The 18,580-nt window shown below is 28.7% G+C and overlaps 1 protein-coding gene across 1 annotated transcript in view; it reads left to right on the forward strand.

Annotated features, from left to right (window-relative positions):
• Nucleotides 1-18,580, forward strand: part of LOC116777572 (solute carrier family 7 member 14) — a 56,141-nt gene that overhangs the window by 28,046 nt on the left and 9,515 nt on the right. Inside the window, exons 6-10 of the mRNA XM_061526478.1 lie at nt 7,751-7,959; nt 9,519-9,690; nt 10,426-10,609; nt 11,089-11,213; nt 17,101-17,255. Of these exons, the coding sequence (XP_061382462.1) occupies nt 7,751-7,959; nt 9,519-9,690; nt 10,426-10,609; nt 11,089-11,213; nt 17,101-17,255 (845 nt within the window). The remainder of the gene's footprint in view (nt 1-7,750; nt 7,960-9,518; nt 9,691-10,425; nt 10,610-11,088; nt 11,214-17,100; nt 17,256-18,580) is intronic.

Here is an 18,580-nt window from a genome sequence, read left to right on the forward strand (position 1 = left end):
ATGAATTACGTAGTTTGTAAATATTAATTCAAATATTAAATATAATTTAATGCAAATCTTTAAATTTCAATAATTTATAAAATCTTTGAATGTTTCCAACAATTGCAACATGAATTTAGTCTATCATCAGTATAGAAGTTGAATTTTTCTTTAATATTCTAAAACTATTATAACTCATTCCATGGAAATAAGAAGGTCACCTTGAGTTGGTTCAATTCGCTATTGATTATAAATAAATTAAAGATTTTTCTAAGTTCAATAATTAAAAATAACTTATAAAATTCAATAAACAAATCAAATCTAAATTTTGTATTGATAAGTGATTTATTAGGTCGTAAGAATTGTTTTAAGGGATTGTGAAAAAAAGATATCAGAATTCGTGCCGAAGTGTTTTTAAGCATTCTTTTCCGAGAGACTCTCAGCTGAGATAGTCATTACGTAAACGCAGATGAAGTAGAAAAGTGATGCTACATAAGAGTATTTATAGTGTTATAATAAATTTATAAATAGAAATTTCTATTTATACGGAATATAGAAATATGTTTGGATATCTAAGTAATTAATAAACAACGCCTTTTTGTCTTAAAAAATGTCTAAAAAGTAAATAAAATATATTATTTGTCGTGGAACTGTCGGACTCAGAATATTTATAAATGGTACTTTAGGACGAATCTGGCCTGAACAATTTAATCATGTCACTATGACCGTGGTTAATAGCAGACTGAGTTAGATTGACATATGGTTACCTTCCTCGGCCAGCCACAAACATTCCTTATGAGGTTACTAGCATTAGTGTGGGAGCTATAAAACATACTGGTGTATAAACCCTTTTTCACTTTATCGTGCTATACTTAGTACCGTTGATTATTGCTTTTGCTGTCAAAGGCTCTACCACCTTTTCAAGATGAACACAGATATTTTGTTTTGGCATTGATCAGAATTTGGCATTTTGATATTTTGGCATCTCGATACGAGCGTTTGACAATTTGAGCCTTAGATAAGCAACAAAATTTTGAATCCGGTTTATATGGATTATATTATCATTATGTATCCCTAATATTTGTTTAAATTAATTTTATTTTACGCTAAAATTTTGCACTTCTTGAGTCTATACACCAAATTCATATCATTCCTAATATGGTAATTCTAAAAACTACTTTAAAAGAAACGAAATAATACTTATTTTGGTGTAAGAGATTCTATCTTTATGATTAAAATCTAAGTGTTATTCTGAATACCTTAAGCTAAATATCATTATTATCAATGACAGCTGAATTTATAAGATGAACTCAAGCCGTCAAGTCGGACTACTATTAATGTAAATTTGAACCCAAGTGAGCAATAGACATGAATAATTCATTACATTTAGCAGAATTTAAAACAATAAAATGTTCATCGATATTTTTTTTCTTTATAGCCGTACGAAGGAAACTTTATAAAATTAACGTTAAAAAAGTTATAACGGTGTAACTTAAATAAGGAATAGGTTTACGATAACAAAAGTTTTCCGATACCGCAATTGATTTATACTCGTTATATGGAAAACTCTGTAAACTTACAAAGCCGAGAGCGTCAGGTCATAATTATATCACAAAAGGATTACTGTATAGTTGGGAAACTGAATTTCCATATAGCTTGGAATTAAACTTTGTTAAAGATTTCCATATGAATATGAAATAGAAATAGAAAGTTTGGACGTTCGAAATGACAGATGTGTAATAAAATTTCAAAGCGTGAATAAGTTTTGAATGAAATAGAATTCATTCGTGTTTCGTAATACAGTATTCAAAATGATATTATTATTCGTTTATTAAATAAAAATTTTGATATATGCATGATATTCTAAAATTATAACGTGAATGAAAGAATAAAAGTAGAGCATAGTAAAATCTTTAGAGCATATCTATTTCCGTTTATAAACAAGAAAAAAGTATGTTGGTCGGAGATCGGAATAAAATATAGAAAAGTTATGCAATGTGCAGTATTTTATTTTATTGACGTAAAACATTAACTTAGGTAATTAGTTTTTTCGCAATAATAACATATGTTTACTTTTTTAAAACTCAGTTGTAAAACATATAACTGATAAATTATTTGTAATTTGTGGAACTTTGACGGATTATATAACCCAAAGCTTTTGAAAATTGGATTATGTTGAGGCTTTTTATTATATATATATATATATATATATATTTAAACTGTTAAAGGAATATGAAATACAACTAAAAGCAAAAGTGGTTTGAGTAGATATGGCGTAATATAGTCCAACCCATAGTCCAACTGTTTTAGATGAAACTATATACCCATCGGGAGCTTCAACTAGAATGGAAGGTTTCAAAAAAGTATAACAAACCGGTAACTGCATTTTACAAAATAAAGGAAAAGCCTAACTAGATTCTTGGCAGAACAATTGGACTATCGATATGTAAAGAATAAAGTTTTAAGTCTATTTTTTTTTTATATTGAGTGATATTTGAATACCAATAAGTAAGAATTAAAGGTTATTGTAAACAAATATTTTAATTATAAAAATAGAAAGATATTTCAATTTAAAAACAACTTGTCTGGATACGAATGTCGTACTTTACTAGTAGAGTAACTTAGAAACTTTAAAATAAATTTTACTCACAATATCCCACGAAAATGGGCTCAAATATACTGCGAGATATTATAGGAATTTTGCCCCAACATTTCTCAAGAGATAAATAAGTACTTCCCGAAAATGTATTTAGTTTGGATGGAGCAGGCGTGCTTGAATTTCTAGGCGAAAAAACATTTGGTGCTTTAATTGTTGATAAGCTTACTACACAATTTTATTCTTAATTAAAACTCTACTATCACTTCTTTGTCTTCAAAAGAAAATAACCGTGGTTATATTAGCTCTACCAAGCGTCAAATGTGACATCATCAGGATCAGGCCAATTAACCATTGAAGTTTGGAAGAGTGATTAGGAATACATTTTGTGTCCCGGCTCTCTCGTTTTGAGAGTAAAAAAAAATTTTATGTGATAACATTGGAACATATTTTTAAAAATTTCTAACACGACAATGGGTTTGTATGGCTAGTTTCGAACCACAATACTACCACTAGATGTAGAATATTTTACATCTGTGAAGAGCAATTAGACAAAAGTTCTTCATCACTACCGTCAAATAACAAAAGACAAAAAGTTCATGGCTTAGTGATGACTACTTAAAATATGATTTTAGCTCAACTCTTTTGAAATGTACTAGAAATGGTAAAACTCAATCTTGTTAAAAACATTAAGGCTGTGCTGGCTAGCTATAATTTTCGCAGGAAACCTTATTAAATAATAATTAAAAGACGCTTTAGAAATTGGAGTATGGGAATGTGTCCGTGAAGCATTCCAAGATTTTTGAAGAGTTGGGAAACAGCAGTATATTGCTCACCTGGGAAGAAAAGAAGGACATTCTCAACTTTGAAACATGGTCACCCGAGAGGGAGGCGAGTTTGACAATCGCAGATGAGAATGTCTTTCCCGTCGTTCTTATACGACTCTTTTTCCTACCTGGATGGAAAGGTTAACTCATTTTATCATGAAACAAAAAGATCCAGGAAAGTAGTCCGTTGGGGTCCACGGACAAAACTACTGTTACTGTTAATTTAGTTGCTTCCACTGATGAAAATTGTTATGAGACAATTTTAATAACTGCATTGAAAAGTAAGAACGTTATCCAAACTGTCAAATAAAAATAACATTATTTAAGAAAAAACAAACATAAACTCACAGAAGAGTTTTCATGGAAGAAAGTTTTTCTAATAGATCTTAGGGGTACAATATCTATAGAGAGCCCATTGAAGGATACATGGGATATTCTTAAACTAACAAAACTCTTGTTGGCACAGTACGCATAAGGATATTGCACGTTTTATTAACACCGGTACTAACGTACGGTCTATCTTGTATATCTCAAAACTACACCAGTTTTAGAGAAATTGGCAATTGCTAAGCAATGTTCATACCAAATGATCTTTATTGATTTGATGGGTCCTCTCCCAGTGCTTGTTGTTTTCCAGCTTTTCAAAGTATTGCAAAATGGAATTTCAGAAATTATGGTCAAGATCGTCGGGGAACAACTTCTCTTAATTCATGGTGTCCCTCAGACTATTTTCTTGGATAATAGAATTCACTTCATTAGCTGGCATACTAATGCGCTATTTAAATATAAAAATAGAAACAGCTTTTATATTCCTAAACATACTTCACAAATACATGTTGTTGACTGTACAATAAAATAATAATTAGTTGTATTTCTATATTCGTAGACAACAACCATGGAAAGCGGGACGTGTTTATTTCAAAAATATAGTTTGCTGTTAACAATTCAGCAAACGAAGGCGTAGGATTGACTCCATCACTCCTTGTTTATGAGACAGAGCTACCTTTTCGGCTCGCGTTACACGGATATAGATGTAGACGATGAGGTTTTATTCCTTCCCCGTATAATCTACGCGACAAACCTCGGTTGACTGGGTTCGATATTTGATCAATTACAAAAATCTTAGTACGGTCTCCATTTATTTGAATTCTTGAGATTATGTCAGGAAAAAGTATGGGTACATGACATATTAAATAATTCAAAATAGTCAATTAAAGATATAATTTCCAAATAAGAAAACCCAGTTACTAAAAATTAATAATAATTACTAAAAATTTTGGGTGTAAACCACACCTTGAATTTGATTGCAGATTTTGTTAAAATCGGTATGAGGGGAGGGCGGTTAACGAAACGGAGGTGTATAAAGCATTCCTGACATTAAATTATAGCAACAGCACTATAGACGAACGTAGGTAAGATTTTATAATGAGCAGGCGCAATAATGATATGGCTGGCCGGTCAATGATTCGCACCGATCCACGACCAGTACCGCCCTATTTTGTAGGCCCACTACGTACCTTGATAAGCAAGGTTCGCTTACCTTATAACCGCAGTCACCATTTTAAACGAGTAATCCCTAATAATAATATCAAACCTGTAATAGTGTTGGAAGCAGTCCGATTTTAGGGAACTTAGTTACCGCAATCATGTCTTCCCAGTTTTCAGGGATAATATCGATACCAGACGTGATGATTGCGCTAAACTTAACCTACTTTTCAGTACCTCAGTTGCCTTCAGGAGAGTTATCTATCTATCTGATGTAGTAAAAGCAGAGAAGCTTCTCATGCAACCTTAAAAATTTTGTTGATCATACCTTTATATACCGTTACATAAACTCAAATGTATATTATATTTTACTTCGTTTACAAGGTTACATTATTCCCAGCGAATCGTAAGTTAATATATCTACCCATCACATAATATTGTTACGCTAACATATAATTTAATTAATGGTTTGAAGTGGATTTACAATGTAATAGATTACTCTATTCAAAGTTACCCGAATGTCGCCGCAGTCTTACATTCCTACTAGAATATAGATTTATTAACCAGCTAATCCTGTATCACAACATCATAGAAGTAAAATTATATTTTCTGGCATGTAATAAAATTTCTTATTCTGTAACAAGTAGCGTAAGCAAATACATAATTTTTCAGAATCTTTATAAATATAAGAAGGGGTTTCAAATCTAGAAAACTTAACTATTTATTAATAAATATTTATAAGTTAAGCAATTTACTCAGTAATACCTATCTAAAATTATTTATAAATTTTTATTTTTGTGTATATATTAATAAAAATTCAACTTGAGTAACATCAATTTCAATAAGCATTTAATAGACGAACTTGAAAAACTCTGTTAATAATAAAAAATAACAAAGTGACATTGTTGATTAGCGAGTTAATGTCTATCTCCAATGATTTTTCTTTTTCAAATAGGAAGAATACTTTATATTTACAGCATTTTTATTATTACGTTGTTACTTAATTTTATGCAACAAATTAAGACCGTATATCCCGTGATGAACCTAATATCCTTTGAAATGTAAAACGAGGCAGTGACGCCCCGATTTCCTTGATACAGACTTTACAGTTCGCTTAGGTCAAATTTAAAGTCACAGGACGGTCATCCACACATAGATATCAAAAACCATTACATTGTGTTTGTTACATAACTTCTTCGTCGGACATTTTTCAAAAACGCTCAAACGCTTTAGATGTAAGAATTCAATTTAGCAATTTAAATTAAATTTCTATGTCCAACATTTGGCTTTCAAAATACCTATTTCATGTCTTTGTTTGTTCACATAACTTAAAACTTGTACCTTTTACTCGTTCCATAAAGGTTCTCTTGAAATAATTGTGTATTTTACTTATTGTGCTAAAAAGGACACTTCATAGCCTACGTACATATAATACAATTTGAATATTTTTCCTAATGTTCACCAATAAATGGGAATTAAAAATCTCTTATAATATAAAAAGATTTACTTGTTAGGAGAGCATTTACATTTGTTTTTAAAAGTATATACATATTTCATACTATAATATTCAAACTTAGAAATGGCTAGTTGTTGATTCTCTTAATTGCTTTGTGGTAAAAAGCAATCCTGCTGATATAAAAAAGAGGGTCGAAAAGATATTGTTTTTTTTAATTATAATATATGCTTCGAAATATTCCTTTCTATATATCGGGATATATCTGTTTGGGTTTATTTGCAATTGTCAATAACAAATACATACATATGTTATTTATGGATGGCAGCACTTCTTAGACTAGGTTAGCACATCATAATAATAAAGCTACTGATACATTTATTTTCAGGTAAATTTCAAAACGAGTCCTTTATATTATGTAAAAAGTCCGCCTGCTCCGTAACAAAGAGATACACAATAGAATTCAATATTATTGTAACGCCTAAGAAAACACGTTGATTAATTTTGTATATGACTAAATAGAACCTGTGCTATTTTATAAATATGTATTATTTAAAAATGATATTCTTTTTATTCGCAAAGACTTATGGATCATCTCAACAATAAAATTGTTGTTCTGTAAATAATATGTCGAGAAGCTTTAGAATATCAGATAGTGTTAAAGAATTACTATATATTTTTTATGTACCAAATAGTTTAGTTACCTTACTTTAGTTTTATGTTGAAACCACATAAAACTTTTAATGACGAATATATATGATATTTCTTTGATGCGACGCTAAGGGAATATTTCCATTATAGACTTTTTATACTAATTAGTAGTTAGTACGATATATAATTCAACTTGTGTATCAAAACTTTTAAAAGTTATATAATATCTGATTTCATGAAATAATAATAATTACTGTGAACATATAATTAAAGGTCATTATAGTAATTAAATATATGAGCGCTTCATAAGAAAGAATATTAAATTTTAAATTAATTTTACAGATATACATACATGCAAGTGCTTTATAAAATATTTATAGGAATTAATTTTGTTACAAAGTTTTATATTTTAAATTATTTTTATGGTTTAAAACTTTAAACTGTTTGTAATATTTCTACCACTTCACCAAAAATATTGAAATGATATTTCAAAAAAGAATATAAACCTACCATATTAATTCCATGAACAAGAACTCTATACAACAAATGAAACAAAATTAATTTAATTCAAATATGTAGTACAATGATAATTATATCATTTGTGCTTCAAAAATGTTAATCAATTAATCTCTCGTAATCATTAAAACACATACTGTTCAAATATATAAATCATACGTTTATTTATAATCAAACCGTTCAAATAAATAATTAATGCATTTCGAAGTAAATTTATTTATGATATTACGTATCTCTCTAAAGGCAAACCTCCTGACGTTATCGCCTGCGGCATAACTCTGCTGATGACAATGTTGCTTGTGGCTGGAGTTAGGAAATCGCTGTTTTTTAACAACCTGCTGAACGCTATTAACTTGGTGGTGTGGGTCTTTATCATGTCTGCGGGGGCCTTCTACGTCGATACGACCAACTGGACTCATCACAAGGGATTTCTGCCTAATGGATGGGCTGGGGTAAGTTAATACAGAAACAGATATAACTTTTAAAACTATCTACCTGTTAGGTCAATGTGTTAACATTGACCACAATACCCAAAAATTAACGCAATAATTTTAATGTATACTAAGCTACAGTCTTATTTAACAAAGTTCACAGTGAAAAAAAAAATATAAATTGCAGCAGCCACTTCAAAGAATTGTATCAAAAAAATATTTGCTTGACTGATTTACTATATTAAGTATTATAAAATATTATTAATATATATTATGTATAAAAATTTGAATCTTGGTAATCTTTCATCGTCCCATTCATGTATCTTATTTTATTTTGAAGTCAGTAGGGTTTTAGTGCTTAGGTTAAAAGCATTATGAGCATATATGCAATATATGCTCATAATGCTTTTAATTTTTTATACATTTTTTACTTACCTACATATATTTAGTATTTCTAGGATTCTGAAAGATTAACGTAAGATTAACGTAAAGATTAACGTAAGTAACGATAAGATTAATTTGATAGTGTATACCAGGTACAAATGGCGATGACAATAATTTTATTTCAAACCAAATATTTAAACAGACGTAGAAATACACACAGGAACAATTCATACTCTTTTGTGAAATCTCATTAACACTATTCTACTAAAAGAAAAAGTAGAAAAAGATTTACTAATACAACAAAATTAAAAAATCTACCTTAGAATTAGATTTTAGTTATGGTTCGGTCTCGTTTCTAATAACTACCATCGTGAAGGTATCGTTAACAATGTACATATATGTACATTTAGCAATATAAAAATTAAAGCAAAACCTTGAATTAAAGGAAAAAAGTCTCATTCTTATATAATCTACACAATCAGTGATAATGGCCTGTCATTACCCTGTCTTCACGTTCGATCAAGAACAATTCAACCAGACAGTGGAACATGTAATCTAGAAGTCTTAAAGAACTTTACATAAAGTATTGCAGTTTATTGAATTTTACAAAACAATATTTAAACTTCTCTTTATAATCCTTATGTTATTATTACAAGCATGTTCAAAAACAAAAATGTAAATTACATATGTATCGGTACTTACTTTAATACACTACTGGAAAAATGTACATAAGTATAAAAAGTATTAATGATTCAAAATCACTTTTATGCACTGTTTTCAAGCTTGCATGATAGAGATTAAATTGGAAAAAATATCCATATGTCAGTCGTCACTACGGAAATTAAAGTCATAGCAAGAGTTTTTCATTAAGCCTCGCTTTTCATTTAATCCGACTTTCAATGTATTACTTCAGTATAAACAGTTATATATATAATAATAAATCTTTTAAACCTGAAAAGAAAATTTATAACATTTTGAAGAGAAATATAATTTTAAATAAAATTTAGTAAATTTTATGAGATGTCGAATAAAATCATTTATATTTCTATTTATTTCATTTGGATGTCATTTATACTATCCTATCACTGTTTGGTTTAATTTAGAAAGAAATATAAAAATAGAGATGGGTTTAAATTGAGGTGCTGAAAGAAATGTCAATAAGACTGAAAATAGCTATAATTAATTTATAATTGTAGGTGTTCAGCGGTGCTGCAACATGCTTCTATGCTTTTATTGGTTTTGACATCATCGCAACGACGGGCGAAGAGGCCCATAACCCCAAACGATCTATCCCTCTCGCCATCGTTCTGAGCTTGGCTATAATACTCGTAGCCTATGTCAGCACCTCCGTTATGCTTACTCTAATTGGTAAGTAAGCCAAATTCTTTCATATTAGTTCAGTTAGGATTAGATTTTGTTTTTCAATTAAAAAATATATTTTTAATCACAATGGTTTCAGAAATAGTAATAAAAAAATTTAAATCACAGTAAATATACTTTTAACTGATATTGTTTAACAAAATAGAAAATATCTAAAAATATGAGTATACTTTTAAGGCTGATATGATTTCGTTGATTTATAATACATAATTTATATATATGTAGTTTAAAATCCAAAAACGAAAGACATTTTAAAATATTTTACGACGTCTTCCACATTTTTGTTGAGTGACTAACAACTGAACAAGTCAGTACAACAACATGGCTAATTTAGTTAAATGTTAAATGTTTTCTACATTTATAACTTATTTATTTTTCAACTTAAATTATCATTGTGGATCGTACGATAATAATGAAAATATGTATTAATTAAAATATAAAAGACGTAAATAAAAAATAAGGATATCGTAAAAATGTTGCATGAACAATATCACCGGATTAATATTTACAAGGTATTCGAGACCAGAAAATTATATATTTTAACTGTGGTCCGAAACAAGTCTTAAATTTTTTACATTAAATTATCACAATAAAAAAACCATTTGCATGAGAGAATTGTTGCTTTCAGTTCTGTACATTGATTTACTTCGCTTTGGCCTTGACGCAAATTAGATATAATTTACATGTAATGTAAGCGATTTTTTTTTCCCGTTCATTTTCTAGTGCCATACAATGAAGTGGATACTGATTCGGCTTTGGTTAAGATGTTTGCCTACGTAAATGCCCCCATTTGCAAATACATCGTAGCTTTTGGAGCACTGGCTGGACTAACAGTTTCTATGTTTGGATCAATGTTTCCTATGCCGAGGATAGTATACGCTATGGCTCAAGATGGTCTGATATTTAGGTTAGTATAACTGATCGGAAAGTGTTACATCATGAATTTGTAACAACCATATCAAACTTAGCAATTACTATGCAAGTATTATTTACTTTTACTCTAGGGTTAGAAACTTTAATAGAACGATATTTTAAAAGTATTGAATGCAATATATAAAAGCAATTGATTGCACTTGGCCATCGTTCCGCATAATTTTTCCTAATAATTAATTGATAATTATTTATCCGTATATTAATCAAAAATTCAATACAATTAGTCAAATTTACTATTTTTTTTTATATGAAGTCTCGTTACGTATAACATTAAAAAGTTCTTAAAAATAATATAAGTTTTAAATAAATTTCACATTCAGAACATTTCACCGTCTCGAATTTAATTATGATCTCACTTGTATTGACAAAGGGAATGACTCCAGTTTAATGAAATTCTATTTTCCTTTTAGTGCAGTATTAATCGTTTAAGACTACAAAGTGAACTATTTTCAGACAACTGTCAACGGTTTCGGAAACTTCTGGAACGCCGGCTCTTGCGACTGTCTGTGGAGGCTTTGCGGCCTCCTTTGTCTCCCTTCTGATCCAACTCGAAGTTTTAGTGGAAATGATGAGCATCGGTATGTATCATCCTGTATTTGTATATATATTCTTATTAATTCAATTTAAATATAAAATACGACTTTTAAATTGTACCTGCCAAAGCGTTCGGGACTAAAAAATTTAATATTCAGCACAAAAGATTCTCAAAATTACCACTTAACTTGAAAAGAGCGTACGACGAAGCGATAAATCACTTTAAAATGAAGAAATATTTTTACTACATATTGTTTTGCTGAAAGTGATGTATTTATTTGTCTAAAATACAAACAATTTTACATAGTTACGATCCTCTAATTACGATTACGGATTACGATCCTCTAATAAATATAATCGCCATGGAATGACACGAATGAATTCTCTTCAATTAACTTTCGTTTACACTAGTAATTTCCTTTCAATAGCATTAAACGAACTTTATCGATAGTCAAATGCTATTGACGGGAATTCAAACATTAATTAATAATGCAACATTCTAATTAATATTTTATAGTAAAACTACATTTCTCAATAGTAACACAAAAGTAATTAAGCTAATATTCAAATTATTACCGAATGTCCAGTTTTAGTAATCGCAATTTAGTTAGTTGTTTAAAAAAACATTTAAAAAAAACGTAAAAAAAAACTACGATTGAAAGAAGTATAGCAATTTAATTGATATATATTTAAAATATTTAAAAGTACTCTGCTACTTAGAATTATGGTAAGAATGAAGCCTATTTTGAGGTCGTTATATTGAACAATAAATTACTAGAACTGCGATAGAAAACATGCAAATTGTTTTTAGCCTTTTCGGTTTTATAAATCTTTCATGTTAATTATTAATAACCATGCAGTGTTAAATTTGTGCTTAAAACGTCGCTAATTATTTAATCAATCAATCATATAATAACAATATGTAAATTATTGAAGCGCAAAACAATAATTTGATATAAGATTTTCCTCACGCCATCTTTGTAAAATGAATGCTATCTGAATTTTTATGTTGAAAAGAATATGCAGGGCGAAAAGCAAAAGTTAATATCCAATAAACTGTAAGATTAACCAAGATTATTTCTTTAATTTAATCTACAATTACTGCAATTCGTTTTTAATTGTTAGAAACAAACTGTATAAACTAACGGAAATATAATATGTTAAAATAAATCAACGTGGTGGAATACAATTAATTCGCTCACTACAATAGAAATTATTAAAGGATTTGAAAATAAAATGAAACATTTAAATTTAAAACAAATAAAAATCTAGGTCTTTTCCAAAATTCTAAAGTACAGGTTTAAACAAAAACCTCTGCTTTTTTACGTACTACTTTAATATTTATTGTAGGATCCCATAGGTGTGATTTTACTTCAAAGAGACAAGATATTCGAAAAAAAATTAATGGTATTAGTTTGCTATGTACAAATATTTCCAATAAAGGACAGTTGGCTGTCGATGTTGAAAACAAACGATTTTTGACCAACATAAGGGTGAAACGGTGGGCGAGGTTCTAGTTAAAAAAACAATTACCTTTGTGATTTAAACTCCAATCGTATACTATCTGTTACCAGGTGAAACTTTATGCAATTTTGTGAAATAAACATTTTATATGGGAATTTGAAACCTTTCAGTCTTTATACAACCTTTTGTCCAGTTTTGTTTTTATTCTAAATAACGTTGCCTAAAATGAAAGACTCTCTTTTATATTGGAAAAATCGTATTTTAATATTGGAAACCACATTTTATTGGTGTTCAATACAAGACCCCTCTCACATACTATTTCAATTGTAAACATACATATACTCAAAGGTAGAGCAAAGTTTAACAAAAAATCTAAATGTTACCACTTGTTGGGTGCAATGATTGAGTACCGAGAAATATGAATTTTAAATTACTTATCTTGGAATTCGATTTTTATCCGATTGACATGTACGTAGATGAGTAAAATATTATTTACATTTTTAAAATGTTTCATTTAAATTTTCAACTCAATTTGTTCAGCCGATTCCAGTTCACTGAACTCTGAAAGGGTTTGAGGTGCGTAAAGCTGAAATCATACTTTTTATAAACAGTTACAGATATTTCATATTAAAATAGTATTGGTTTTTATGCCAGAAATATACTCACAATATTTTGATTGCAGTCTACAAAGTCTATTTATTTAAGGTTTGCTATGAAATACCAATATTAATTCCCGTGTGTATAATATTTGGGATTACTGTTTTTTTTTTATAAAAGCTTCGGTAAATAAAATATGAATGAAGCAACGATTTTCATTTGGAAATTACCAGAATTTGGCATTTATTAAAAATATGAAATTTTAAATATTTAAATGTAGTTTGCAGTCTTTTTAAACTTTTTGCATGTTAATAATAACAAAGTGAAAAGCGTATACATAGATACTTATCTACTAAGTCAAAATCGAAGGTTATAATTCTCGTATATTTTGTTATTAGTTTTGAGAATAGGTTACGGGTGGGCTACGTCTTATCAGCAAATAATACATCAAACCAGTTAATTATTCGAAATAATATCTTTATCAAATTATTTTGTGGTATACAGTAATCAATAAAAATTTAAATATCTACAAAAAATGCAATGCAAAATAATGCAAAAAAATAACAGGTTGCATTTGAAAACATTTTTCAAAACCTCACAGGTTTCATTGATAACCTTAATTTTAAAAACAACAGAAACATCAAATCTTGTCGCCAGACTAATGTCAACGGGTGCTCTAGGAGCACAAAATAGTTATATGGTGATTTTTAATCAGGAATAATAAATTATAACTTTTAACATAATCTAAATGAAACTCTTAATAGGTTTATCAGATACTGCGCTTACCCGGGAACTAACAAGATAACAAATATTGTATTGTAATTAATTATTAAATCTTGCGACAACAGTGAGTGAAGATGATTTGGTTTGATGTATTATTTCCATTTTTTTCCTTTTTCCTCAATGACGCTATATTAAAATGGCCAAGTTTATGTGGCGAAAAAATGGAGTAAATATTAATGCTTAAATAGATATTATATAAAATAGAGATATAATTTGTAAGATTCTGTTTCTAAATTGTACCATTTGCATAACAAAAATATGGCTAAAAAAGATACCCTAGTTCAAAATATTTCCTTGATATATGTATATTGAATTAAATCTGTTTATATTTTTACTAAGAGCCTTTTGTAATTTAACATTTCTTTTATATGTTTCATCCCTATTGTTTACCGTAATCAATTTTGGTATTGGTTATTTTGTAATCGATATTAAGATTACATCGCTAATTTAAAAATCTATTTGAAAGAGTTGTTGAAATCGAAAATAATAGTTTCAGTGTTTGCATAGGGATACGATAATTTTCATAACAATTGTTTTATTGTTATTTATTTTATGAAAAATACAGGATGATATCTTTAACAAATTCGTCTTTTAATATCCGTTAAATGTAAATAAAAATATTAATAACACTTTCTTCTTAGCATAGGGCACTATTGGCCTCTGTGTGCTATGCAGTTTTCAAATAATAAACCAAACCCAAAAAATATCAACAAAACCTGATGCTGTTTAATATATACTGCTAAGAGCACCTAATTGTTGTCACAGATCATTTATATTTATTTATATATCGACTTATTCACGGGGTTTTTAATCTTTACTTAAATATTACGGCGTAGTAAATAAAACCTCAAACGTTTTTTAGAATATAATTAATTTTGCACAATGATACAATAAAATTTTGGCACCAGGTAATTACCAATTATTTTAACTATTATCTAAAAACTAAACTACTAGTTAATAGTGCACATTTTTATTCTTCTTCCTATTTGAATACAATTGAAAAAAAAAGGATACAACTTTCGACCTTCCCGCTTCAGCATATAACCAATCAACTGCGTGTATTATGTGTTGGATATAGAGACGTATTGCACAAACATTTTAGTGATTATGGAAGCTCCAAATAGAAATGCTAGTATTGGTTGTTGGTGGTCGGTCTATATAATTAGTGCCTGATTGAGTCCAGTATATAGATGCGTTGTTTGTATAGAATCCGTCGAAATGTGGGAGTTAATTTTAGGTAGAACTGAAAGAGGAAGGAAAATTTGTGCATTTTACACAAATACTGAAAACACTATGATAACTATTTTACGGAGATCAAGTTAGGAAGAATGAAATAATATTTATGTCATTATTATATTAAATTAAATACTCTTTGGTAAAATATATGAAATTATGCTTCAGCGTACTTATTGTTGGTATTATCCAATGTTGAAAGTATGAAGCTGTTCCGTATCCGTTAAATTAACTAACACAATCGAATCATAGCTTAATAATGAATAAAGTGCACTCGGAATTAACTGACACGAAATTCAACTTTTAAATTTATATCGTGATCGCGTTATCGATTACGCTTAGAAGCTCGTTACATCCGTTTTATAATGTTAGTTCAAGTATAGTATCGACCACTACGAGTATATATGTACAGACTTATTGTCCACAATATCTGACGATTATAGAAGGGTAAAGCTACTTCATACAAATGAATCTACTGAGAACAGTTTTCTCGCGTTACTTTACATATATGATTTTATTAGATAATTATTGGAAAACACGGACGCTCTTACTCTTACACTAATATAATTAATAAATATAATGTTTAAACATAGATAGTATGTTTTACATATTTGTATTACATGTATTATATAACTAAATTATTATGCCCCTTATCGTCAACATTACCTTCTCGTGTTTCATCCTATATATTAAAGGCTTTGATGACATAGCGGTATATCCACGTAAAAACTGAAACCTATAAATTTCAATCCTGTCAGTAGGACCATAAGGGAGAGCTTCCATCTAATGTTACCAGATGCTGTTAAACTGCTGTGTTTCAAATAAATAACCTATAAAATAAAAAAGCAATAGTCCACTACTATGAATTTTACTCCTTTATTTTCTAGTCTAAAAACTTTTGTAAATGAACAACCCTCATATGAAGTACATTTTCCTGTAAAGGGCAAAATGATTAACATTTTTGATCACATACTTTTCGATAAAATAATTGAAAAGTATATGATTGAGTTACGGATTGAAGGCTATGATTGACGTCTTTCTATTTTAAAATAAATCACCTCCCGCTTTTTAAAGCATACATACGAGATCAAGAAATTATAAAGAACGTTATACAAAGCCTGTTTTATATTGTCCAAAATATTAATACACAAAGATTTATAACGGATTTTAAATATAATAAAAAAATATTGTTAAAATATTCAAACATTAATGAGGATATATGTGTCCTCTAATCTTGTCGGAATGGTATAGTTGAAACTATTATGGATCAAAACAAATAATTTTGTACTAGGTACATTTCATGAATATTTCTGTTATATTTAATCCAATAAGGCTAAAAATAAACAAGAGCATAATCTTGAAGTGTGTTTTGCTAAAACAATTATAATTAAGAGTGCATCTGGAATAATTAACAGATACTAATTTACTTACTCAAATTGAAAAAAAATTGTGCTAAAACAGAAAATATTTTTTTAATTTTGGTTACATTTCAGTGTGTTTAATTAAGTTGCATTAACAATGTATTCATTATATTAATTAGGTGGTCTCATTTCAAAGTAATCAACAACCTGAGCTTTATAATTATTATTTAATATTAAATTAATTAAATAAATACGTCAATAACTCCAATTATATAGGACTACTATTATCCGCAGTAGGGTTAAGAAATTTGAGCTAGCAAAAATGTTATCCCAAACACTAGAAATGCTATCGAGAGCAATTCTTTTGTAGTTTGGAACCATTGTTGTTGTAACCTACTTTTCATTTACATTGCAGACTCTAAAAACTTTTTATTATTACAATAACCTTAAAGTCAACATAGAAATCACACATTATATGGATTTTATTCTTGAGGTACCCTCCTGGCTTATACTCTGGTGTCGACGTGCGTGCTGGTACTGCGTTATCAACCTCACTCAACCACGCTCATCGAACTTCTGCCGCAAAACCTTCGAACGCCGATGGACCCTGAGGGTACTGCTTCCGCTCAGCGTGAAACTACCTTTGCTGTAAGTCCTCTGCATTTCTTAATTCCTTATAAAGCTTACAGCCCTTGAGGTTATAGAGTAATTACAGTAACATTTTAAACGGCATATACACCATTGATAATTAATTAATATAATTAATTAATCACCATTCACGTTTAGTACAGATAGGTTAAACAATGGCGCGTGCCAGGTTACTGGGGTAATTGTTCTGAGTGGCCCATATTCATGGTGACAAAGTCCGTTAAACTATTAGAAAAAACGAACATAAAAAAATAAGACACTGGAAACTCATATTTTCCAATGAAGTAAATATAAATTATATAATAAAGAAATCGCTTCAAAGATTTTTATTTTCTGAAATACAAATTATATAGAATTGAGGAGAACAAAAAAATGAAAATCAATTATTTTGAATAGGACATAAGAGAGGTAAAAGAAATCTCTAGATTTTAGATTACATTCAAACGATTCAATGAGTATAAACGTTCTTCAAAATAAGTTGTCATTTGTTAATATTACTTAAAACATACGACTAAATTAAACATATTGATGTTTACTTATAATATAGTTAAGACGTTTGATTTACAAAATCGATCACTAATAATTATAATTAGTTGTCCGTTATGATGCCGCCTAAATATTAGTACTATTATATTCAAATATTATAAATATCTTATTTATAATAACTCATTCAAATGAATCGTTTTTGTGAAGGCGACATATTATTATAACAGAAAATCATTACTTTAATATAATATTTTTATATAAGTGTCTACTACCGCGATTTCAAATAAACTTATATCATAAACCGTTATTGTTATTGTACAATTCTATCATATTTTATTTCCAAACAACCAATAATACAAAATTTTATCACCAATTTTATATACGCAAAAAGAAAATCAAACATCACAAAATATCAAAGGTATATAGCGCATGCAACGCTTTAGCAATGCGAGGTTTTAATTTAAAATCATAATTTGTTGTCTTCTTGGGCTTCTAAAAAAATAACAATAAATTCATCCAGAAACAGTGTTTTTGTAAAATACAATAAATATCACAAAGAGCAATTACAACATTACTTGTGCTGTGCTTCCATAATTAAGTAATGGTTTGAATATTTTTTTTCCTTATTCCGTTTTTGTTATGTTAACATATATCCAAAGAAATCTGAAAGAAGTAGAATGAGAAACAAAATTTAAAATATTAACTTTAAATTAATCAGTTACAATCTAAGAAATAAAAAGAATGTTTTGCTACCTTATAACAATTCATTATAAAACGGGTCAACAAACACATATTTCTTAAGATTCCGATTTCTTGAGATTTCGTACAAAAGAAATATT

The sequence above is a fragment of the Danaus plexippus genome, chromosome Z, assembly GCF_018135715.1.
Source record: "Danaus plexippus chromosome Z, MEX_DaPlex, whole genome shotgun sequence".
NCBI classification, from domain to species: domain Eukaryota; kingdom Metazoa; phylum Arthropoda; class Insecta; order Lepidoptera; family Nymphalidae; genus Danaus; species Danaus plexippus.